We start from the raw sequence: 27,053 nt of genomic DNA on the forward strand, positions 1-27,053 counted from the left end.
TAAGTTTAAGACCTCTTGCAGAAACTTTACTTTGAATTTTATTTTTATTCAGCGATACACAATAATCCCAAAAATATCTGAATCAAGTTTTTTACGAAAATAACTTCTAACTTTGTAAAAAACCTAAATCACAAAAAAAGCTATTGATATTATTTTATTTTAGAATCAGATTAATCATTTCTATTTATCAAAAATAACCAAGCTGTTTATTGATAAGACAATTAACAATGTCTTATCATTTATTATCAAAAGATAAATATAATATCAAAATAATTAAAAAGCTATAAATAACCAATTTCTTTAACACAAATATTAATAAGTTTAGCAAAGCGCGAAATACAAATAATTCTTTTTTTGTGAACATTTTTTTAAGAAATTACCGACGAATAGCAGAATAATCCTCCAAGTTTTCCTATTAAAGATCGAGTCACTATAATACTATTATAAAACCGAAATTTCCAAGCGAGTGCATCGTTACAAATTGTGCAAATAAACTGTATTAAAAGTGAATTTAATTAAAATGGGCGCGTGTAAGAATCTTATTAGATCTCTGTGAGAATATGTGGATAAGTGATTGGAAAAGACAGGATTTGAAAATGTTGTGGAAACCTTATGATATAGGCTTTAATTATGATATGTTTTTCTATTTGTCGAGGTAATTTTGTATTATAAACTTAAAGGTAAAATTCTGATTTAGTGAACTCTTAAAAAAAAACTTTAGGTAATATTATTTTAGGTGCTGCCGCTCTACGCCGCTTCCACAACTAAAATAGAATTGTCCGCATTTATTATTATTAATAATATCAAAAGCTGTTTATGCTGTGTATAAAGACTTTTCTATCAATAAATAATAAGTCTTAGAGCAAAAACGAATCAGCTAGTTTTGATATGATCTGTATAAATTATAATTACCAACTCTCCTATTTTTGCAGTTAAACAATAGAGATAGGTTATACATTAACAACAGACTTTCTTTGAGACATTGCGATCCCCAATTGTTACACTTTCAATGATCACTATTTAACCCCTCCCCCCTCTTACAGACTCCCGGAGGTATGCGAGAAGCCGGCGTCCTCATCCCCGAGCCTCGCCGAACAGCCTCTGGACCTGAGCGCCAAGTCCACCTCCAGCACCAGTGGGACCCCACCGCCAGATGCCAAACTCTTGGATAACAGGTACTTATATGAATGTGTTTTAGATTTCATAAGTTTGTTGTAATTAAAATTGTTTAATCAGGAATGAGTGCCATGTTTTCCTTTTACAGAAAAATAGTTTATTTTTTATAAAAATCTCTTCTTTACCGAAATGAAGGGGACTGACAAATAAATAACAGTTTCTCACGTAGCTTTTGTTACGGTTTATATCCTGTAAGTGTGTGAGTTAAAATCACGAACTAATAGTCTCTTTAAGATTTCAAAATACAAGGACAGCGGAATATAGAATGAACTGGACTTGGCCCGATTCACTGCCATACCCCGCTCTATTTTCATTCGAGTTCCTTCTACACAAAACCCTGCAAACAATTCGACCCAATGGTCAAATAAAATAAGGTTGTACACATTAAAACTGACATTTACATTAAATTAAGGCCAACGGCTAATGTCTAATCCAATTTAGCGCGTTTACCTAGATTAAAGTGATAAAGCTAGTAGCTAATCGGTCACTTTGACGGCTACTATTAGTTTTTATGTTACACGCTTGCTTCGGTCAAGGAGTTTAAATGAAAATATTATATTATAATGCGTAATTTATTTTAATATTAACTAATTTATTAGTAATATATGTTTAAGTACTACAGATTACCAAGCTCTTAAAATAAGTAGCTATTGTCTAAATTCTAATGCGCTCTCTCGCTTTCAGAGCGGTAACTCATTTTCTTGAAAGCTCAGAATACACATACTGGGCCTAATATATATATATGCTAGGTATATTTACAGTCGAATTCACAAACCATATTTTCTCATAATTATGTTCTTTAAAGTGGGGTTTAAACTATAATCTAAACTTACAAAACTTAGCAATACATTTTATCTGTTCCCCGTAACCAAAGTACGGTAAAAATATTTTATCTTGACATAACCTGAATCACGAAAGTTGTGATTCGGGTTCATTCATAATTATTATTTAAAACGTTATACTTACTTATCTGTCGAGATAGCTCGACTACTTTCAGACTCAACCAAAATCCGAAATCATGAACTGACGCGGAGGTTGGGTGGCTAGTCTAATATTTTTAAAACATTATCAAGAAATTGCAAAAGAACATAGATTTTTCTGAAAACCTTTCTCGCTTCTTGGAGATTCATTTAGCTATCAATAGCATCTTCAATTAACCGGGGGATGCAAGAGGGAAGGCAAAAAGTTTAGCGCTAGTATCAAAAAACCTCATTTGTTTATTTGTGGTGGGAAAGATGCGATTAGACGCCATTTTATGTCGCAATCTATATTTAGATTAAGATTTTATGTGATGTTAAGTTTAGTAGAAAATATTGCTTCGATTTTTGTCTCATATATTAATTTTATGACACAATGATTTCTTTAAAATAACTACCAAATTAGTTCCTATACCAGTCTAAGACATGATCGTTTCAATTTAATTTAGCGCGCTGAAGAGTATTCCAGACCTCTCCGATTCGACAGTCACGCTACGTTACCAGCCAATCAATCAAGCGCTTTCATCCATCACACACCAGATGCCATCTAATTCCAAACAACTGAAACTAAAAATCCGATCTTAAAACCTCAGCTTTACAGCACCGTGTACCATTAACAATTCTTCACGCCACCGCCTCAGCACCATTGGTCATAACACGATCGAAGCATTTGCCACGGACGCGTAATAATCTCACTTCCTATTGAAACCAACTTGGATAATACAAACAATAGAAATGTGAACGCACCCATTAAAATACGAAACTTTGAACGATCGCCACGGGGTCGATAAACTTTTGACAGCTAACGCCATCAAGCGTTCGCAGATGTTCATTTGACGCCATTTTATCGTGACAATATTCATTAAAAATAATATGTCATTGTTAATATATTTTGTGTCGGGTTCTATTATTTTGATGGGTGTTATCTTACACTATGTTAAGTGTACTGGCTGCAGCTTACCGAGTTTACTGACCTCCTTTTATCTTTGTTATTTGTTTCTCGATGCGGTCTTTATTGCGGATTTTTTTCTAACATAAATTCTATTTTTTTTTATAAATTCTTCAATGAAATCTTTTAATACTCTAAAGCTAATGTTATTATAATATAGTATAAATAATAGTTATACCTTCATTTAATTACTTTCTTGCAATTTTCTAATCAAACCATCTCGCTTCTTCCTCTTGTTGCCTCGAGCCTCAGGTCAATATCCAACCAAAACATCTACATATAAGAAAGCAACTCAAAACATCTCTCAGAAACAATCCTACATAAAAAAAAACTAAAACAATTACTACAACGAATTAAATTCAAAACTGACAGCTGCAAATTAAAAATAACCTCACAATTGACAGACGTCAGTAGTTCCAAAGTCAAGGAACCCATATCTAGCAATGTCAATGCTCTACTTTACGAAACAACATTACGACAGGCAAAGGCATGAGTGTATACAGCCAGCGCTCAGAGTTATTGTTTATTCATACAGCTTATGATGAAATTGAAATTATTTACTTTTTATGATAAGTCCCAAGTGTATGTTGTTCCTTGTTCTTTAATGCGCAATTTAATAAATGTTTTTGTTTGTTTGCTTTATTTATAAAGGGTTTTATGAGGTTGTTTTGTTTCCCGGATATTGTGACTTAATATTTCCTGGATCTGTGTAGGAAAGTAAATGAATTTTGGTCACTTGACTGAAGATCTGATATTTTAAAATTTTCGTTATGTTTTTCAATTGTAGTCATTATCACATCAAAAAAAATGATGAATTTTTGCGTTTGTTATATTTTCACTTGCAACAACTATATGAATTTTGATAATATTTGATGCGGTTATAGTTTACCCGACCCCTTAGCTTAAGAACTTGGGGTACGAGAGGGTCTTGTAAGTAGTAAATTGCAGTAGTAAATGATATCGAAGCTGCTTTATTGAACTTGGGATATTGTCAAAAGATTTAAGATTGAAATCGGAACATACGGAAATTAATTTAAGTAGCCTTTTTCATTTAACTGCGCAATTTGTTTTTATTCGAAATCTCTTTGTCTTATTAGGCCCTTGTTTATTTTTATACCATTGAAATTGATAAGATAATTTATTATTAGTCGACGATAATGGATATTAGTTTTCAAGTTATTGCACTTTCGAATTGGTATATATTGGTAAAGATACTACGCTTAAATTGATAAAAAGATCACCTTTGAAACTCAATCTGAAAAGCTTACATACTGTTTTGTTAACCTTATTGAGATGTTAGCCTCTATTTGATTTAATCTATACTCTAAAGTAATATATAAAGCTGAAGAGTTTGTTTGTTTGTTTGAATGCGCTAATCTCAGGAACAACTGATTCTTTTTGTGTTCAATAGACCCTTCATCGAGGAAGGTTTTAGGCTATTTACCATCACGTTGCGACTAACAGGAGTGAAAAGAAAATCATAAGTTATATCTTCTAACCACGCGGACGAAGTCGCGGGCAACAGCTAGTGTCATATGGAATGCTTTACAAACAATGTAGTAAAGAGTTTACCTACCGAAAATAAAATAGACAAGTCCAAATGTAAAATCAATTTAAACGCCATTTTATATTCTATGACAGATTGCTCTACAATCACATGTTACGGTAAAGTTGAGTAAAAATCAAAAGTAATAATCGTCGAGTTTCATGACGTAGGTACTGTTTTAACAAAGAAAACATGCTGAAGCTGCGCAGTGGAAGCCAAACAGATTCAGATTCTACCAGATTAACGGTTTTATTAGGAAGAGTACTTTGGCGGCAACGCTAAAGATGTTTGTGATTCCAAATGATTCATTATTGGTACGTTGACTCCTTTCGACACACCCATAAACAAATGCTATCTATGACACACATTATAATTGACGTAAAAATGTCATTGGCCCCAATTTACCGTCCAACAACAAGTTATTAAACTCATAATTGCAAATACTGCCTCCTAAGATACATATAAAAAGAGCACCGATATTATACACAATACCGAATCGATAACAGAATAAATTCATTCTCTGGGACTGCGATCTGGGTCGCATGACTCGCCAAAACAAATAAAAATGCACCGATAGTCTGTTGGTGCATCGACCTTGCATCCTCGAGACACCGCAGCCACGCGAAAACACACCCTAGCCCCTTAAAACACGACACCAAGTCATTTGAGAACCACTTCGAAAAATAAGAAAGCACAATTCAAGATGAAACCGAAGACGACAGCTGCGACCGATAAATTTTATACTCTATTAAAAGGTTGTAAAGTTGAGAATCGTTCAGCTAGCCGTCCTTAGGGAATATGATAAAGATGCATTCATAGTAGCCCGTTATCGGCGAGACCGAGAGTAAATATTTCGCATTTCGCGTTATCACGGATTAAAACGGCGACGAACGGTTTTGAAATATTGAGTTTAGACGATTGTAGGCCGATGACCAGCGAGGGGCGTCCACCAGGCAGTGTCAACGTGTGACGTCACACACCTAATGACTCACTGAGATACAACAGCCGTTTATTTCACTTTCAAAAGAACGTTCGACGAAAAATAAGAACGCCGCCCTTCCTTTTGTGTCTCAGTTTCGTTTAGTATGCAAAGTTTATTGATTTATCTCGTTGAATATTCAGGACAGCGTCTACATTCTTTTGAATACTTCGAATGGAAAATGGATTGATGATATAGTAATATATTGTTGTTGGAGATTGGGGGAAGAGGAGATGGGATATCGATCTTAGACTGCTTTAGTGATAAGTAGAAAGCTATGGAACAGGATTTCATTAATGTTAGGACTTAATATGGTATTCGAGCAAAAAAGTTGGACAACTGTGAACGAATGTGTCCTATTGTTACAGATTGAAGCGTGGCGCTGTAGACAACGCGAGCAACAGCTCCGGGCGGCGCGCCTACACTGAGGACGAGCTGCAGTCGGCCGTGCGCGACATCCAGGCGGGCCGGCTGGGCACGCGCCGCGCCGCCATGATCTACGGCATCCCGCGCTCCACGCTGCGGAACAAGCTCAACAAGTTCGGCACCGCCGTCGACCATGCAGACTCGGAGAACGACAGCGACACCGAGCGCCCCGAGTCGCCCCCATCCGTTATCCTCAAGATACCGACCTTCCCCCCGCCAGACGACAAGAGCCCCTCCCCCGCCGGACAGATCCAAGCGCCGATCACACCCATCACACCGATGCTGCCCACACCGCAGCCATCGCTCTCCGCGCCCTCACAGCTGCTGCTCCCGCCCTCTGTGTTCGCTGACCCACCATCCACACAACATCTCTTCACATCCATCAGTGATGTCATTGCTAAGAGCATCAGCCAGAAGTTCCAGCAACCCTTGGACAGACCTCATCATCAGCCAAATGAACTAATGTATGCCCGAGGCCCCGACAGACATGTGTCCGTGATCAAAACCCCGCCAGACAATCAGCGCTATCCCGCCCCCGGCAATTCTAAAGCCGTTCCGAACAACAATGGGCAGCCAGCCACAGGCGGCAAAGGCACGCGGCCCAAGCGCGGCAAGTACAGGAACTACGACCGTGACAGCCTGGTGGAGGCGGTGAAGGCGGTGCAGCGCGGGGAGATGTCCGTGCACCGCGCCGGCTCTTACTACGGGGTGCCGCACTCCACGCTGGAGTACAAGGTCAAGGAGCGCCATCTCATGCGGCCGCGGAAGCGCGAGCCCAAGCCGCCGCAGGACGCCAAGCCACAGCCACCGAAGCCGCCACCACCCAAGCCACCGACAAAGCCGTTCTCGAACGGCATGAACGGGCCAGAGGCCCCCGGCTATCCCCCGGGGTACCCGTTCTGGCCCGGCAGCGGCTTCCCGCCACCCGCGCCCGACCTGTACGCCTCGCACATGATGCGGCGCCTGCGGGAGGAGGCCCCGCCGCCCGCCAACGGCTCGTTCCTGGAGGGCATCATCCGCTCGTCGCTGGAGCGGCCGGCGCTGCTGCAGCGGCTGGCGGCACCCGCGGGTGAACTGCGGCGCGAGGCCGGGGACGAGCCGCCCGCGCGCCGGCCGCGGCTGGACAGCTCGGACCAGGCGCTGGCGGCCGAGATGCGCGAGGCGGTGCAGCGGCTGCGCGCCGACAAGCTGCGGCCGCGCAACGGCACGCCCACGCCGCCGCCCGCGCCGCCCGCCGAGCCGCCGCCGCCGCCCGCCGCGCCGCCCGACCGCGCCTAGTGCGCCCCGAGACGCCCCGATCTCCTCAGTCTTTGTGATAATATTATGTAAAGTACATTCCGCCGGCTCGCCGACTCACGCTAGTGCAATAGGCCCGCTGAGGTTTGTCGTCCGAGACTCGCGTCATCCGTGTATACTGTTGTAGTGACAATAACTTAGTCGCAGGCTTCTCCTCGAGTCGGGCCGACGTCGCTCGATGTCCTCGTGTCGATATGTAGTGTCTCCACTTTATGTTTCCGCTTCCTCGGTCAGTCCGGACAGTCCTCACTCACACGTACACACATCCACACATTATCACCAAATATCACAATAGTTACCTAAAAGTCACAACCAGTTCAATATATCACAGCTTTACTAATGCAATATCACAATATTACGAGTATAATAGTGTTTAGTGTCCCATGACAGAGATTCGGATGCCGTCGGTTGTGACTTGCAGTCGCGTTTCAATGTACCTTCGTAATGTCAGCGGCGCTGCCCGCTCCCCGTGTCTCAGAGCCAGCTCGCTTACGTGACGGTCGCTCCTCAACTTTTATTATCGTTTAACGTTCAAATGAGATCGTATCGAGAGCAGAACGATACTGCACGTTACAAGTGGCGCTAGGGTTGTCCAAAATTCACGCAAATCCAGAGAGCCTCAAATTTTGACCTTGTTTTAAGTAAAAGACAACCAAAAGTTAACGTTATAAAATTAACTATTTAAAATAATTTTTAAGTAATTAAAAAAAAACAATGTAACAAATTAATTATAAAGCTAGCTATGAGTGTAAATGTTATCGATTTTTAAGTGAACTATTGCAGATTTTGTGCGGTGTTTTTATAATTAGATAGGTAATATATTGAATGAAATTATTAGCGCTATTGTCGGGTAGTGCGGTTGTGGTATAGCACCCGCCCCGCGCCGCGCCCTGCCGCGCCATACCGCGTCTTGCCGCGCCGTGCCGCGACAGCCGGTAGGCAGGCACTCACGGCCCCGGGGTTCGCTACGCGGAGCTACGTTCGGACTTATGTGCAATTATTATTTTGTATAAAATAGTAATTTAAACTGTGTCTAAGCTAACACGTGGATTTCCATATTACTGAATGTGATATTTAGGTATTACGAGTGCGGTTTGATCGACGGTTTGACGACCTGGGGGGACGCCGGGCCCCATCATTATATACACGTACGTACATTAAATACATCTAGTGAACTTATATATTTTATGTACTATTATTGTATCTTAAGAAGATAATATTCTTATTTTTCATGGTCCAAGTTTTAAATGTTTTATCGACTATACAAAAATGTGGATAATCATTATTATATTCTTGTCGACTTTAAAAATTATAATTAGCCCAAAAATCCTCAAAAAAAATGATATCTTCAAATTTGTGAAATTTTTTGGTGTTCAATCAAAAATATATTATGAAAGTACGAGATGAAAAATGTATACGCTCTCCCAGAATTAAATTTAGGTAAAAACTATTTGGATATAAATTATCATACGATACTTAATGTAAGTTATGTGTACATGTGCGCCTCATGGAAATTAAGAAGTCTTTGTATTATGTATGTAATTAAAATATACATAATTATATTATATACAAGTTAAAAATTAATGTCGTACATTTTTCTTCGGAGACCACGAGTGATGTGCAAAATAGAAGTACATGGGATTGTTATCGACATTTCGACATAATAACTATTATATCTTTCTCGGACCGAAACAAAACAATTTATTATACACACATACAAGTGATAAGTCAAAGTCGTTATCCAAAAACTAATACATATCCCCATGCCGAGATGTCGAAGGCACTCTCTCAAAAAGGAAAAAAAAAACAAAAATTTTTATATTCAAAATTTTAAACTAGTCGATAGCATGTCTTCACTTTTGTTTCTCTGTGCATAATTTTCGACGTCTTTTTAGCATTTAATCTTAAAAAAGTTAATCTATAAACGTTATGTGCATTTATCTGTGTGATGAAAACTTTTGTATATTGAAAACAAATATAAGATTATTTACCGTCGTGTTGACATCCCTACCAGACCGCATTTCCAAATTTGAAATGTTGAAAATCGAACAACTTTTTTTTCTCAAAAATACGTACACGAATCTGTGTGTTATGCCTGACATTTGTTGATAGCTTAAAACAAAAAGGTTATTTTGTGTAAGTTTGTACAGAAATAGGAAGGGACAATTTGCAAAGAGAATTTAGATAATAATCAACATTCCGTTTAGAATGTTATTAGATTTTTTTTAATTAATAATATAACTATTTTTTTGCATCGGGAACAAATAATTATGTTGTTTAATCTTATTTTTAACGTTAGTTAATTTTTAAGTGGCTTTATTTTATAAAATAACCTTATATATGATTAATTATCATATTATATTGAGATGTTATACATTCATTGTTTTTGTGCAAAGTGTTTGGGGTTCTATTCCCGGTTAAAGAGAGTTGCGACTGATATGTAGTAGAAAATAGCCGGCTGCGCACGCGCCGGCCCGGTCGGTACAAATGGTATATACCGCCTTAACACTTACAAATGTTATTGTCAGTGATCTCTGCAATACATTGAATAATCGCCACGAGAGATGGAAAAAGAACTACTTAAAGCGTTGACGCTAAAACTTCTACAAGTTGATAATTTCGAGGGATTATTTCGTGATTGTAAAGGGTCAAGGCTGCTGTTGTCAAAACACATTCAACCAAATTCCCATACGGAACCACTACACATAATATAACTGCCTCCGTTCATATACCTCATTTCAATAACGATGCAAACATGTCGACAGACATACAAACTCATTGGTACAATTGTGTAATTTGAAAACAACAGTTTTTTTTTACATTGAGAGGTCACTGGTTTATTAGTGAATCATTTTTATTGTATATTGTTCAATCATTTTTCCACATAGTTTAAGAATTTTAGTTAATACTGTAGTGTACTTTTCAATTATATAGGTAGTCCGTAGTAATATTTTCTTGTTAATTTTTTTTTTTCGTAAATGTAATAAATTCTCCGTAAGGGTTAGGTTAGTCTTGAACGGTCCTCAATTGGTCCAGGAACAAAAGACAATGAAGGGAAAGTTGCATTTTTAATTAAAACATTAAATATACCATAAGCATCCGCGACGTTGCAAGTTGTGTACTCGCGTCCACGCGTCTGAACTCCAGGCGCGCGTTAGCGAAATGCGAACGTTACACAATTTTTAATTTCGACTTTCGAATTGTGGAATTCGATTTTTGAATTAAAAACGTTGGTCTCGCGGATATTCGTAAAAGACATTGCCAGAATGTTATTTTACTTAGCATTTTTATGGACACAAGTTGTTTGTTTGTGTGACTGTACCTAACTTTGTGCGTCGTTTTCCAACTAGACGCGGTGCCGTCGCCGTGTTTGTTTGTTCATACGGGAGATGTTATACTTAGTATTCTACTTGAACACCGTGTCTTGGCTGTGTATAGTTGGAAAGCGACTTTTCTCTTAATGTAAGAATCACCTATCGTCGTCACTAATTGTTTTCCCTCTTACATCTTGTATGTATTTCTAGAAGGTTAATTTTTAAACATTAATAATTATTGTACTATTACTACAATGATTGACTTATTATTATTGACATTTAGCATTATCGTGGAAAGGTATAGAATATTGAATGAAAGTTTTTTTTTTAACGTCTTGCTAGACGCAGTTCGCGATTGTACCACATTCGCGTTTTTTTTTTATAAAAAAATATGTACAACAACAAGCATTTAATTTTAGAAATATTAAATACCTATAATGTTATAAATTTATAAAAAACGGTAGCAGATCAGGTATTTGCTATCTCGATGTATTTATTTTAAATTAACGCTTAAAAAAATGACATCACATTGCTGGGGGGCATTTACTTATAATGTTTTCTTTGCGAAATTTTATTATTGGGATTCTTTTTGTGATTAAAAGTGAAATCATTTAGGTAATGGACCAATGTATAAGCTAGATAAAACTGTTATTTCCTAAAGAATCGATAAAGGCTCACGTTTTTTTTATAATATATAAACTGCGAAATGAGCTAACAAGATCAAATTATAATATTGTTATTTAATTATTGAGTACAAGTTTTAATGAAATATTTTTTTTTCAATATACCTTACTCGCCTCTTTATTTTTGTTATTTTGTTCCTTTAGTTTTTATTATTATTGTTTAAATCATAAACAGATGAATAGATTTCGAGTTTAATTTAAGCGACTCATATTTTTATTATAAATCATAAAAATATATATTCCAATTCCTCAGTAAGAAAAGTGATGTTTTTAGGTTATTCCCGAACCCATATCATTCGATCGATATCGTAAAGAAATTGGCAAAAATTATGTGATTGGCACAACACTATTGTATTAAATCTAGTCAAATTTTTAGGATGGTGAAAAAAATTGCGAAGCTAAGCTTACGAAGATTCGACTGAATTTTTGATAAAAAAAAATTAACAAACGTCCAAAACCGTCGCTTGGCGACTTAAAAAAAAAAGAAGTTGATTTGAAATTGTGGAATTGTATCCGATGATGAAGTAACTGAACTGTTTCTTACTTATTGTAACTTGAAAATGATTTGAATGGGAAAAGTAATGTTTTTTCATATGTAATGTCCTTACTCTTTAGGATCTTATACCTTACGTTAAATATAATGAAATGGCTGGTTAGGCAGGTGTAATTATGTGCGAGGATATTTAAAACCTGTATACAATAAATTTCTTTCATTTGTTGAAATTTTCTTTTGTTTTATTTTATATAGATATTAATTTCCCATACACGAACGTTATCCCTGATGCTAACATATTAAATCATTATAGTATAGGAGGAATAGTTACTTTAGCTAGGATATATTTTTACTTTTAAAACCGACTCTCTCATAAGGAAGTGAATCCTTGTGTCTCACGCATAAACTCTTGTCTTGGGCGGGTATCGAACCCGCAACCCGTCGCACAAAGTGGGTTTGACGTGGTGACCTCAACCTCTCGACTATCCGTGCAGTTCGACGAATTTATCAACCCTATACCAGAAATATATTTAGGTAATCATACCGGTCATTTGCTATCACTCAATCTATTCAGCAACGGATTGTTAAAACAAACAAAAATTTTACTACAATTAAATGATCAAGATTTACTTCGAGAAATCCAACACACAATATTTTTTTTCTAGCGCATCCTTTAATATGACATTATGGCTGGAGTATCCTCTAAGAAGGTGTTAAGTCTATGCACCTTGCAATATTCACTGAGTCACCACACTCCTCGTTCCTGAGAAGCCGTCGCGATCCAAGCTGACTGCTGAAGAACACTTAAAAATAAGTATCCAACACACTCCTTAAATTATATCTACTTTATTATGATAACAATTCATTTTTGTTAAGAAAAAATTAAGTTGCAAGCTGCTTTAGCCCATTCATATTAAGTGTATACCAATTTAACAATATGGCCGATAATTACCATAAAATTAAAAAGCAACTGTGTGGTACTTGACCACAGAATGCCGAAGAAAAGTGTATCTACGTATCCAGTCCGATTAACCAGCTCCATTACATTATAAATAATAAGCAATTGAATACGTAAAACTTACTAGTTTTGTTTTAACTTTGTGACTTCTAAACTAATTATTAAACCACTGCGTCATGGGAGGTTTCATAAAAATTCAAGTCACATACACAAAGATACCCAGACTCAGAACCAGCACTCGTAAATTAAACATATGCTTGTCCTACGCGGGATCGAATCCGCGATGCCACCCGATTACCACTCGCCTTCCCGTGCAGTCTAATTTCTGAATAAACGAATACACTATAATAATAATTGTGCCTTACACCGTATGATCTAATCTAATGTAAAAATATAGAAAAAAAAATTATAATAATAAAAATAAAATAATTGATTAACTACCGTCATTGTAATCGAAATGGCTCGTTAATTTGACGGACATTTTAATGTAATGTCAAAATTATTCAGAAATATAAAGACAAAGTGATGTGCTCTTTATGTTGCTTATTCAGTAGATAATGAATAATGCATCCTATTGGAGGGTTATATTAATTGTTGTTAAGTTCGGAGTAGTGAGTGATTTCTGTGAAATATAGCTTAAAAAAGGGAATATAAGTGGGAAGTTCAACTAAGTATAAAATTCATATTAAATCCGTTGAATGGGTTTGCATAAAAGCAGCTTAGCCTTATATTTTAATGGCCCATGAATGATCGAAGCAAAGGTTTCATATACCTCTTCTTTTAATTTAGATTTTAGCTTTTTTACCTACATATTAAGGCCATCTTATACGATTTTACTTGCAATTTAAACAGCCAAATCAATAACACATGCGATAACTGCATAACAACCAAAAGTACAAAACAGTTTACAGACAAAAAATAAACACGAAATGCCTCTAAAATCCATCAAAAACCGACAAACCTCATAACCTAAAAAGCAATTGCAACAATAATATCGACCGCAAATAACGGGCTTCCTTAACTAAAGCAGTTTGCTTGAACCGTAGCGTTTTTAGCCAGTGGGCACACCACTTGGAGGCAAGGTCGACGATTTGGTATTGTAAAAAAGTAAAAAATTCCAAAATGGCCGCCGCCAAGTATCAAACTTGCTCGAAAAAAACAATTGAAACCTGTTTCAACTCCGGAGCAGTCCAATTTCGTGGTTATTTCTGCTGGGGGCAACGAAACGTCTATTTTTGTAAAGCAAAATAATTTTCGAGGATAATAACACTTACTCTGTGGTGTATTTTAAATTATTGGTTTAAGTTACGAGTTTCTTTGAGTTATCCAATTAGATTGAATGTGTGCAATTTGTTATTTCTGGGCTTCTGTTTACTACCGTAATAACAGGTATTGATATCAAAACTTAATGACGAAATGACTTGTATCCCAATATTGAGTAGTATTATTTTCTTAATATTTATACAAACCTATCATTTATGGGCAGGTTGTTTTTTTTAACAATGAGATATGACATTTAGATTTCTGACCTATATTTTGAGATGTGATATATCGATTAGGTCCCTATATTTTTACGTAGCAAAGTTATTATTAAATTTTGATGACGAGTAATTATAATGAATTAAACACACTGCACATATGAATAAATGAACGATGAAATGCAACAACATTCTACCTCAAACATATACCTAAGTCACATCACCCGTAATGTTTGAATAAGTTATAAACATGTAGATTACCTCACACAAACCCGAGCCCACCTCCCAACCCAACTCATAAATCTCTACAGCAGCTTATGTAACACCATAATCCCTATTCATCCAATCAAAAAGCGCCCAAACAAGTTCAAACGCCATAACACAAACTAAATCAATCTAAAACACGCACACACACGAACTAACAACAAAAACACACACACACACATACATATACTTACTAAACATTACATAAACCTACCTCAACAAAACAGTTCGTATACCAAAGAGTCGCGTCTACAACAAAAAGAAGTATAAAAAAAGAATAAAAATCAGCGGCCAACCCTGACCCTGCGCAAGAGTTGCCGAGCGGATCCGAAAACAGCCGAAAACGCCCGAATCGTCGCCAAAAGAGTAACCATGACCTTACTCTTGACTGGTCTTGTATGTGTGAGTCTGTATGTAATTCGGGTACTTTGACTGGTTGTCGGTTTTTATTTGTGAGGGGTGCAAAGAGTATGTAGTGCAGAGTTGACTTGGTTAAGATTTTGAACCTCCTGGAAGCTTCAAGAGTTTAACTTCAAGCCTCCGGGAGATAAAGTAATAGAAATAATCTTGCAGCTTGAAGTTTTTAACAGGTTTAGTAAGGCTTTAGACTATTATAATTAAATATTCCATTTGCACACTAAAAAAAATAGGTACATTGTATGAACGACACAGAAACTGAAACGGGTTATGGGGAAAATCGACAGGCCTTATTTTACAGCAATAATAATAAAATCTTAAAAGGAATTCAGGTGGTTTAGCTACTTCGACGTCCTAAAATAAGTCTATTGCAGTTATAGAGTGGGCTCATTCTTCCACAACCACTGCCTTTACTAACAAACTAAAAATTTCCAACAGAAGAATATTTCAGTCTCATCTACCACCTGCCTGCTCTATGCCCTGCAATTCGGATACTTTTTGTCGGGAGTTCGTGCGAGCACGCACACAGCCACAAATTCCCCTATACGTGCACGGTACGCGTGTGTGCACATTTTCGCGGCGTGCAGTCGTTTGGGCAATGCACTCTTGCGCACACTGCCACTGACCTTGGGCATTGCAGCTGCGTACGATTCGGCCGCCAATTCGGCGTCGGGTCGCGGTCTTTTTTTTTTTGGTTTTCAGTCTAGGATTTTTGAAGTATTATTCCTTTTAGGTTTGCGGATTTGCTGGGAAGCTTTTTGAGTAAAGGGATTTTTTGTCTCGGTAGATGTTTTATCGTTTATATTAGTTTAGTGGTAATATTTTGATTTGAGCTACATTTGTGACTGAATCAAAATAAACGACTTTTTATAAGCATGTCTACACTTTGAACTCTACTTTCAATCTGAACACCTAAATAACATATTCTTAACGAAAATATAAACATCTCAACATATATCCAAATGAAATAACAAAAACCTTTATTCAAATTCTCTGTCCGTCATAACTGAGTCAAAAATTATACACATTATCGAATTCAAACACAACTTGTTCGCGGCGACAGTCTATTTAGTACAAAAACGACAATTAAGGTACTACGAATGCCGTGTGAGACACGCAAGCATGCCTCAGTAATACGAAAATAGTGGCAGGTGACCGCATAGGGTTGAAACGATTCTAGGATCACACCGTTGTAGTTTTTAGGGTTGAGTAATAGGGTGAAACGGAGCTGTTAGTAGAGCTACGCTGTGTGAATGAGGATGTATTTTATAACGTGATTGACAGATGAATTTTTCGCAGATGATTAATTTCTCTTGTCATTTTAACAAAAGATAAATAATAAGTAAGACACAGAGGCTAAGTAACGGTGAGATCAAAAATGTAGATGGACAACCTATTTGTCTTTATTGAACTCTCCGTACTACAAATCATAACCTTTACATAACATACTAGCTGTTGCCCGCGACTTCGTCCCCGTGGGTAGAAGTTTTAAGTTATGATTGATCCCTGCCCTGTTTTTTCACATTTTTCATTGTATCTTAGCTCCTATTAGTCAGAGCGCGATGGTTTATAGCCTAAAGCCTTCCTCGATGAATGGTCTATTCAGCACAAAAATAATTTTTCAATTTGGACCAGTAGTTCCTGAGATTAGCGCGTTCAAACAAACAAAAAAACTCTTCAGCTTTATATATTAGTATAGATATAGATTAACTACCTATACTTTATAATCGTTTTCTAAAAACTTATCCGGTCGGTTCAAAAACAGCCTGTCTTTCGACATATGCCTCGTCTAAGGATTTCCATTTTGCCCTGTCTTTTGGAGGAAGCCTATGTCCAAAAGCAAGCAAAATACTAGAAGTACCAGTTTACAAACTTCATTACACCTGATATTGACAATCCGCAGTTAGCTACCGTGATGATCAATGGTCAAATCTTCATACACATGTGAATGTGACACACAATTGAAAGAAAGAATTGAAAACCAATTTAGAATAGCCTGTCTATAATTTTTTTCGGAAGGGTTAAAAATAATCTTTGTTCAAAATACAAAAATCGACAGGTTAAAAATAATGTCTAATAATAACCACCATAATTAGAAGCAAAAACCTATGAAAACGACTCGAACGCTTTCAATTATACGTTTTTAACCGAAAAATTAACGTTCTTGTGAATTATCATCGCATGTACCTTGGGCATTAGTTTCAAATGTTACCGTTTTCGTTGAAAATACTAATTCGTTTGCGTTTTGCTGTTGTTAGTTTTTTCAATATGGCCGCCGGCCGTTTTGGAGGGAAATTTTTGAAGTATGTTTGAAAGTTCAAAGGTTACTAGATATAAGGACCGCGGTGTTTTTATTTCCGCTTAGGATAAACGATTGTGTGATCCACGAATGCTTGGTCTAAATTTGGGTCTCTTTTGTGGCTTAAATGTTTGAGTAACCCCAGAAGGATTAAATTCTATATAAAATTTATGTGATTAAAATGACTATAATTTAAATGGAGGAGAGTGTCTCTTCTTGCTGTGTAACTTTGGTTAGTCTCTGAGTTTGGTACATATTTAATGGGCCCCCGAAATTACAATAACATTAGGGCAGATATAACCACTGAAACTCTTTGTTTTCGTAGTTAAATAGATCAGAAATCTGGTTGGCTGTCCAAATAGACCACCATAAGTTTATAATTATGTTTTTACTTCTTCTTTGTTTGAATATTATTTAATACATAATGCATTTTTATTTTTGGATGCGATGAAATTTAGGTAATCATAATCAGGCAGGATGACCCCGATATCTTCAAAAAATTCAGCTATCTTGAATCTAAATCTGATTTATAAAGGCTGACCATTTGACAAGTTCGGCTACCCCGCAAACATCATTCATTCTCAGTGATCGGCAGACCATTAATAAAACCTGAGCTTTTCTTTGCATGCATGAGGTGAAATTTCGATCCTTACCAATGTGATTTTATGAAGGCTTTCTGTGTCTGGACTTTCCTAATTACCTATTACAAGACACCATTGTCAAGTATCTTGAGGATACTTGAATTCCACATATTGGAATTTGATATCGTCAACTTGTAGTGAGCCAGCTTGATGATCATCGCTCAAAACCGATGTGGAAAGTGGCCTGCGCCCAACTGTTGGACGGAAATAGGCTGGTAGGTATTATAATTTTAGTAAAACTTAAATACTTGTAACGGAATAAGTAGTTCATTTGTGTTCTAAAATATGTAGTGACCTTTAGTTTGAGCAAAACATTGGAATCCTTTTAAGGGTCGATTGTGTAGCCACTCGTTAAGGATGTCGAGTGCTCGATAATTGAAGAATGATCCTACTAAAATTTAACACGAAAGTTTGTATGGATGGATGTTTGTTACTCTTTGACGCTAAAACCAGTGAACGGATTTGAATGAAATGCTGCACAGATAGTTTATAAACTGGATTAACATATTATATGTATATATTATATGTTTTTATCCCAACAGCAACATACTTTTAGAAAGTGGTTCAATAAATTTCACTGGATTGTTACGAAAAGATAGCTAGACAGGTAAGTAGATAATAATACTCTTTATTGCAACGTAATTAGAGATACAACAAATATAAATTATATAACGATGGGAGGACATAATACGGAAAGTGCGATGTTAGCGATAGCGGTGCACAGCCAAAACTGGTCTTCTTAGGTAAACTTTTATTTTATCTATGTAAATAATGTTTCACATTAAATCCTCTGATGATTGCACGGATAGCCGAGTGGTTGAGGATACGACATAAGTATCTCGGTTTTGATACCGTAGGACAAGGATTTGTGTGATCCACGAATACTTGGTCTGATAAAACTCTACGACACAAGGATTAAATTCAATCTTTTATACAGAAGACGTTTAAAAAAAGACAAAAAGTATCTTTATAGACTAGTACTTATAGAATAGTAGCCGCTATTCAAGCGAGCGATGTCGTCACGCGACGCGCACGTTAGCCCTTCATATCCATGTCACGAGCCATATCTGATGGTTTACCTACTTTTTAACGGGTTTTCGGTAGTTTTATCGTTAAAGTTACTGTTCACTGCTAATTTTCAAGCTATTTTGAACTTTTAGTGCTTTAAAACGTTGACGAAGTACGGTTTTTAGTTTTGATTATTCGATCAAAGGTTTCGTATTGTACTGTTATTACGAGTTGCTTTTTCATTGAATTAATCAAATTTGTTTTTTTTTCTATATTTTCAGAAAAGGAGCTTTAGAAACGTTACATTATTCTTATTGGGCGGTTCCAAACAATACTAGCAAGAAACTCCGCACAGATTAAACGAAAAATATATGATCTAACTTTTCTAAATTAAATAAAATGCTTTGTTAGTTTCTACCAAAGAAGATGAGACGAGCTAACCTACATTTAAACTATGACATAAGTACTTACAGTTTTCATTTCACCTATTAAAATGTCTCTGGTTTTCAAAAACAGTTTTCTCAAAAAATGAGTTGTGTAAGTCACACTAAGATAAGTTTGATAACATTTCATAAATTTAATATGAGCAAGTATTTACCTAATCTCTTTCAGATAAAATTAAACTGTTTATCGAAGAAACAGCTGGGTACATTAAACTAAATATCTTCAAATCATACAGACAAGTTTCTTATTTTCATAATTATTAATTCTGTTGCTAGATAATTGCAATGTAATCTGAACGTACTAATTACCTACTCCGTTCAACTAATTACTTAACAAAAATTTACAAAGAACAATCGCAGATGAAAAATAAAAACCAGAACAAAAGAATATTATGCCATGTTTTTTACTAAAGCCTTTTTCTTTGTTAGCCAAGTAAAAATAATGGATGAATGTTTTATCTTCTTCAGTAAAAAAACCTCGCCGAAGGTAAAAAGTGACACAATTAATTAAAAAACTACCACTGAAGATATTGCATCCTGAAACGCACTTGAAGTTTTTCGAGTAGGTAGCGACATCTATCGCTATTTTATAATACTTCTCAAAGTGTAACTTTTTGTTTTCTCCCAACTACCACAAGATGGCGTGACAACGTTATGACATTTTTAAACCTTGATAATTTAAAATAATATCATGGGGTTAAAATTGTGAAACAAAATACGTAATCCAAAACTAACTGTGACACTTAAGTGATTAAACTACTTTAGTAAAACCGCGACATTTACAGACATGAAATTCCCGAGTAATTTATGAACGCATCTATAATCAGTTGATTTGCAGCAACACCTAATGTCAATGTGGTGTTACCCATTAAAATACTTTACCTTGAAAGCAGGTAATTTTTCGAATCGATATTTCCTTGAGATTCATTTAAAATGGAAACCGGTTCATTTTATTATATTCTTTAAAACTATGAACACAAGATATTAGCTTTACCTTGATTTAACCATAAAAATGAAAAGTGTTAAAATAATTTTCGATTGTTTGTTCGATAAATGTTTCTTCATGAATATAAATAACTGTAATTTAATTAACTAATTCATAATATTTCAGTATTGCGTAACTGTTCTTTTTTTTATCAAATAGGCTTTGTGCGAACAGTGAGAAAAGAAATATTTTCACAAAATTAAGGTAATTTAAATTCTCGAGGGTGACAACACCTGATTTAGTACCGTACGAAACTACGCGACGTCGAAACCGCTTTTACGTCCGCGCTAATAAAACTCGTTGAAAATGCATACATCAAAATGGTAGAATCGCTACAAATGTTTTTATTTCTATTTAAATCTAAATACAGACGAAAATGTTCATGGTTCTCGCCATTCCTGTGTTCAGTGCTCATAGTGTTATTGTTCTGTGATGGTGTTCTGTCTAAGTGTAGCGAACAAAACTGTGTAAATGGTGTGTGTAAAGGTGATCTGTGCGTGTGTTACGAGGGTTGGCAGGGTCCGGAGTGCCAGTACTGCGGTGGCAAAGTCAAGTAAGTCCGTATAGTGGTGTTAAGGACGTCGTGATACATTCTGATTTGCCTAGTTCAGTGACCTCTTTTTGAGGCGCGCCTTACAGCCCAGCAAGTAGAATTTGCAAGAGAAAGCCCGCGAGGATTATCCAATTATATACTTTGGCTTCTTTCTTCCATCCCGGGCTTAGTTGTGAAGGTCAGCTCGCATTGTTACGACACTGTAAACGGATATTGTCGTCGTCTGTTTCTTTAAGTAGATCAACAAAACTATTTATCCTTTATGGCATTTCTATGTGTATTACGGCCAAATCACCAGCTATACTGCTATGTAGTTCCCAATAACATCAGAATGAGCCATCAGTAATGATTTAATGGCAATGTTTGAACTGTATCAGTCATTGGAAATGTCAGGGCAATCATAACAGCAATTTATTTACAGTTTTTTGTGCTAATTGTTTGATCAGCTGTTTTGTGATAACTGATAGGTTATCTTAGTGTGTTTTTGTGTTCATACGAGCTTTTCAACTGTCATATTGTTGTAATATAGTATCAGAGATGATTATCACAATGACTGACATTTAAATATTTATTATTTGTCTTATCAGTGAAGTATTTATAGTGTCTTTTACTAGATTTTTATTATTATTAATTGTTATCTCATTTTTATTTGTTTATAAGCTAATTTTTTACTCTATCATGTTATATTGATTAATGTATAGACATTGATTTTGAAATTGTTCTTGTAGAAACAAAGGTTATACTTTTCATGATAATTGGCTATGGATAAAAGTTTTTCTAGATCATTTGACTATAAAATGCAAGCTTCAATTGTTCATACTCTTAAACTCATCTCGCACTATCTGGTCTACTGTTAATGTTACTGACACACAGTCACACACATACCACATATCTTATATGGGTGTTACAACCTGGTAACGGAGTCAAAACCATCCATAGGCCTCTGAAATGGTTTATCACAGTTAAATACAGTCTCGGTTGTGCCATGTTCCTCATACATTTTGTCGTTTTCAATTTACATCAACTTTTTATCCACATTGTTTACCTGGTTAATGACCACACAGGCAGATACAACAAACTTATTCTTATGAGTCAACCTAGCTTACATACTTAGCGTATGTCTGGAAATCAGAGTCACACTTTCAAATGTATTACTATATTACTTTCAGCTATGGCAACTGGCTACCTGAAGTCATGATCTTTTCAAGAATGCCTGAGCTAAAGCCCTTTGTGTATTTTATAAGAAGATTACATTGCCATAAGTTTTTTTTAATGAAGTTACTCTCTGAATTTATGGATGCTTTTCAGGAAAGAAATCTTTTTAGAGTAATTTATCATTAATTGTGTTAGGTTTGTGTTTAAATTAACCAATCACTGCTAGATTGAAAGTTTAAATATAATTTTTGTATTAAAATAATACATTTATCTCTTTCCTCACACACTTTAAGCAAGTATTAAATCAAAAATTCAGTCAAACATAAAACATCACCAAATCAATATATTAATATAATAGCCCTTTAATAATAAAACAATTCTTGATAACCTATTTCATTTTTAATGATAGCCATGTTATTAGTACTAATTTAATAATAAAGTAGTCCAGATTTTAGAAAATCTCATCAAATTAGTCTGATATCCGATCATCTTCAAGATTGGTTAACCAACCGACTGTCCTAAGGCTAACAACCAATCACTACATGAGTTTTGTGAAGTATCTAATTAATTTCTGGGTTGAGCAGAAATTTTAGGCCTGCCCGAATCTTAATATTTCATTAGAATCATAGAATAATTGGCTATTGAGCATTTTTCCTTATTTCATGAGGAAGACAATCGTGAGATATTATTGACATCATATTTTCCTTCTTGCAATAACAAATTTATTTATTAGTTGAAGATTCAATTTATGTAATCTCGGGCTGTCAAGATGGTACAATTGGAATTGTTAATAGTTTCCTTCTTACCCACATATTAGTCTCATTCTTTATCCTGCTCTTATCCCATTATTGAGTGTTATGCCTCCTGCCTCTTTTGTTTTTAGGTAATCAGATAAAATGACATTTCTGTTCAACATACTATGCTTAATGATCGAGTCCCTCATCAGCCCTTAAGTACCTATCATAGTGTTTTCATTGAATGGAATGTAGAGGCAAATAAATTCGAAATAAAACATCACTTATAGTAATAATGTTTTAAATATAAGCAAAGACATAAACAGACTAGTTACTTCTATACATTGTATGATTCAATTACAATTAAGGTTTGTAGAAAAGTTTTTGATTCATAGAAATTTCCTTTAAATGAGTCAGATGCAAAACCATTTTTTATGGAAATGTTAGTTACACATCTTTGACAGTCATTAGAGGTAGTAAGAAGCTAGAAAGTCTGACAAACAGTCCGGTTAAGGGTGATTATATTACCCAGGTAACTGGGTTGCGGAGGTCGGATACGCAGGTACTCCTTATAAAAGCCTAGTTCTTAGCTGCATCCAGTTAGACTCAAAGCCCACCCTAACATATTTAAATAGGGCCTGGCTGTTGATAGTGTTTTTGTGTCCCAATACAGGACAAAAGTTTTCCCCATTTGGTCCCTAACTGGTCTGCCCTCTAAGCCACTTCAATGTCTCCTTGCCCTGTCTCATATCCAAAAATAACTAAGTCAAAGAAATAGAAAAGCAGCCTGTAATTAACAATCGAAAGAGTGAGGTACACAAAGATAGCACAATAATTATCTACTCTCCGCTTGTATAGTAAAATAGAAACACATTAGCATTTAGCCTTAACATACATCATAACAGCAAATGATTTGCGTGTAGCACTGTTTACATAAAGATCAAAGGCCTATGATAAACTCAGGTTTTTCCCATTAATATATATACAGGATTATTTGTACTGAACAGAGATACCTAAACAGTTTAGGAAATGAAATCATTTATTCTGTAAATAGGATAGATGTCGTGGTGACATCTTATTTTTTACACATAATTTTTAAGCTAGAGAAGAAACATTGAACAACCTCAAACTATGTAATCATGCAATGTCATGTGTTACAGGTTCAATGCCTGCATAGTAAAAACATTTGTATGGTCCACAAATGTTTGTTTTGTTGCTAGTTTTAATGTCTACCTCTAACTATGTGTCATCTCTGTAAAGGTCTCAATCTCCCTTGAGAGAAAGTGAGAGAAAACCTAGTCTAAATTAAGGTATAGGACGGCTTTTAAAAAAAAAGTCACTTTATCGAGAACATTTGGTTTGTAGTAAAAAATAAAGCAACAAAATGTCATTTTAGCTAGTACCTACTTATTAATCAGAATAATGTATTGGCTATCATCGCATCTGTTCATTCATTCAGGTTTAAAAATAATTAATTTATGTACAGTCAACTAAAGAATTGTGGTGACAACACATTTAGAAATCCAAACATATTAAATTGAAATGAAAATATTGTTTATATTAAAAGGTTAACACATTAAAGTAGCCTACTGTATTTCTGATAAGATTATTTCGAAAATTAAATATTAATTTAGTTGATGTTCAATTATTGATTTTTTCGTCATGTTTTTAAGGTTGATATTTGCTTGTACGAGTCAAGGTTGGCCTTCAATCGGATATAAGGTCAATGGTTTACAAGTTTCCTGATGACCTTTGCATTTCTGGTTGAGAGATGTCACACAATCCTGTTTTTGTTACAATTTAAACAATTGGTTTTAATTGACTGACTATGTGAGTCATGTTGTTGGTTTTGTGGGAAAATAAAATAATAATACATGTGGGTCAATTAGGTAAGTTTGAACAGTAGATAGTAAAGGGACTTGTGGAAAGTTTTAGCCGATGATAATAGAGGTCCAAGCCAGGTCTAAGCCATGCTATGGTTCTTGGATGTGTATCCATTTGTAAAGACTTCAGTCATATTCAAACTCATAAAGTTCTTGTCTCAACTGTTACATTACCATTATTTATATTACCATTTTATTGATTACTGATATGTGTAGGGTACATGGCCAGAAATTTTAAAAAACATGGAAGTTGGAAAGCCCTAGGGAAACTGTTTACCTTTCCAACTAAGAGCGTCATACGTTGACTAATTAAAATAGAAATAAGTCACATAATTCTGAAAATAAATTTCTCTTTACAGTGTATAATAACAATATTTTATTGATCTCTATCTAATCTACTGCTTTACTCAATAGCACACATTAGCCATTGATCCATGTATAATCTATTACAAATGCACTATACTGTATTGTATGTTATCAATTTCCATTAAATTTCATATTCTTTATTTCTATCACACATAAACATTTGGTATAAACACGACTTCCTTTGTGTTACTTGAATTATTCATTATATTTAAGAAACAGATGAGCAAATTCATTTATTTAAATTAAGCTCTTAAGAGGACACTTTCTGAAATTAAACCAAAAGAAAAATCGTCATAACAAACTCCAAAGTGTTTGATGTTTGTAATTCTTTTTATACAACGTCAAATAACGGCCAAGTGTGAGTCGCCTGGCAACTGAGGGTCCCATACAAATAAGCAAATTTCATCCATCAAAAAATGTTATCTATCAAATTGATGAAGCTTGATTCAACATTTGTCTAGCTATCACGGATCATGAGACTTATGACTGACAGACGAACATCCAGCAAAGCCTTGTATAGGGTTCTATTTTTACCCTTCAGGTGAACCCTAAAAGCTTTAAGTAATTTAAGGAAATCTTTCAAGTGATGGCAATTTATTATTGATGTTACGTCTGTATTTTACAAGTTTTACTTTTTATAATGCTTAATACGCATAAAAAACTAGATTAGATGCTCAATAAAAAGTTGGTCAACAGATTTAATTGCTTTTTCCTGATCAGTTAGCAACACCCAAAGTGTTTCGAAAAAAGAAGGAAATGTAATCTATTAATTAACTGAATAATCTTGATGATTAACGATCCATTAGATCTAGACTGCTATGGAGAATAAATGTCTATTCATAGTTCTTCTGGTATATCCTTCGCATTTTTACCCATAGCCATTCTCATACAAACCTCATCTAGAGAGTCCCCCATTATTTATGTCTTAAAGTAAAATTGTTACGATGTGGAAGCTAGACAGCACGTTAAAGAGCGAGGAGCAACCGTCTTTCTTTAGGAGTTAGTGGTAGGCCTATAGGAGTTGTTGTTATTCTGTACCGAAAGGATAAAACGAAATCATATTACTATGGCACCGCTATCTGCTCGTTCTATTCGTCTTGCCTTGTGTCTGTTGTATCCTTGTATCTCATCCAATGTTATATTATAAGCTAAAATGGAATAGTGAAAATAATTACGAATTACTTGTTACTTACCGCTATGAAAAATTAAAATCGACATTAAGCTACCGTTTACGCAAAAAATATTGATATGTACAATTTTTTGTATGGAAATTATTTTTCTCTAGCCTATATGCACGAAATTATCCGAGTAAACCAGTTCTTTATAACCCTAAACATATTCCTACCTTCTTTCTTCCAGTTTAACATCCCCAACGGGCTTCATAACGGATGGTCCAGGGAACTACAGCGTCAGCACCCAGTGCTCCTGGCTGCTGACGCCGCCGCGGCTGGGGCCGACGCCGCCGCCGCTGCGGGTGCGGCTCGAGAGCTTCGCAACCGAGTGCGGGTGGGACCATCTGTACGTGTACGACGGAGACAGCGTGAGGGCTGAGAAACTGCTGGCTGTGTTCAGGTGAATATGGTTCTTATTTGGTATCGCATAGAATTTGTTTTTCAACTCCATTGGTGTGAGCTTCCACCGGGGTTAACTTGTAGCTGTCAAATAAAACTGGTCCTTATAGTCTCAGTGGACAAGAGTATAAATTTAAATGGCATCTTAGGAAGGTGTTCTGATAGGATCATATTATTATGTATGTACGATGCGGATAGCTGAGAAACAGATTACTGTGTTTAAAATTAAGGTAGGTATTAAAATTAGCTCTTTATCATAAGCTCTTTTGAATTTTTACTAGTGGTCTCAAACTATTATCCGGCAGTGTATTTGTATGCCTATTACATATTATCCACTCAATGGTCATTTTAATTATCATAGAAATATTAATTTTGCTTTTGTAGTAAAACAAAAGACGCGTTTCTTCTTCAATTCTTATTAGTTCTATATAAGTCTTCATACCTAAACTAATATCACTT

The 27,053-nt window shown here is 35.7% G+C and overlaps 2 protein-coding genes across 4 annotated transcripts in view; both read left to right on the forward strand.

Annotated features, from left to right (window-relative positions):
- The window catches only part of LOC113494979 (mushroom body large-type Kenyon cell-specific protein 1), a 172,826-nt gene extending 161,767 nt beyond the window's left edge, over nt 1-11,059 (forward strand). For both annotated transcript variants that reach the window (XM_026873531.1, XM_026873532.1), the window contains 2 exons: nt 1,044-1,175; nt 5,996-11,059. In XM_026873531.1, coding sequence (XP_026729332.1) covers nt 1,044-1,175; nt 5,996-7,331 — 1,468 coding nt within the window. In that variant the 3' untranslated portion in view covers nt 7,332-11,059. The remainder of the gene's footprint in view (nt 1-1,043; nt 1,176-5,995) is intronic.
- Nucleotides 11,060-20,574: 9,515 nt separating this feature from the next.
- The window catches only part of LOC113494781 (attractin), a 34,814-nt gene continuing 28,335 nt past the window's right edge, over nt 20,575-27,053 (forward strand). For both annotated transcript variants that reach the window (XM_026873246.1, XM_026873247.1), the window contains exons 1-2: nt 20,575-20,885; nt 26,383-26,595. In XM_026873246.1, the coding sequence (XP_026729047.1) occupies nt 20,653-20,885; nt 26,383-26,595 (446 nt within the window). In that variant the 5' untranslated portion in view covers nt 20,575-20,652. The remainder of the gene's footprint in view (nt 20,886-26,382; nt 26,596-27,053) is intronic.

Source organism: Trichoplusia ni, chromosome 6, assembly GCF_003590095.1.
Source record: "Trichoplusia ni isolate ovarian cell line Hi5 chromosome 6, tn1, whole genome shotgun sequence".
Lineage (NCBI taxonomy): Eukaryota > Metazoa > Arthropoda > Insecta > Lepidoptera > Noctuidae > Trichoplusia > Trichoplusia ni.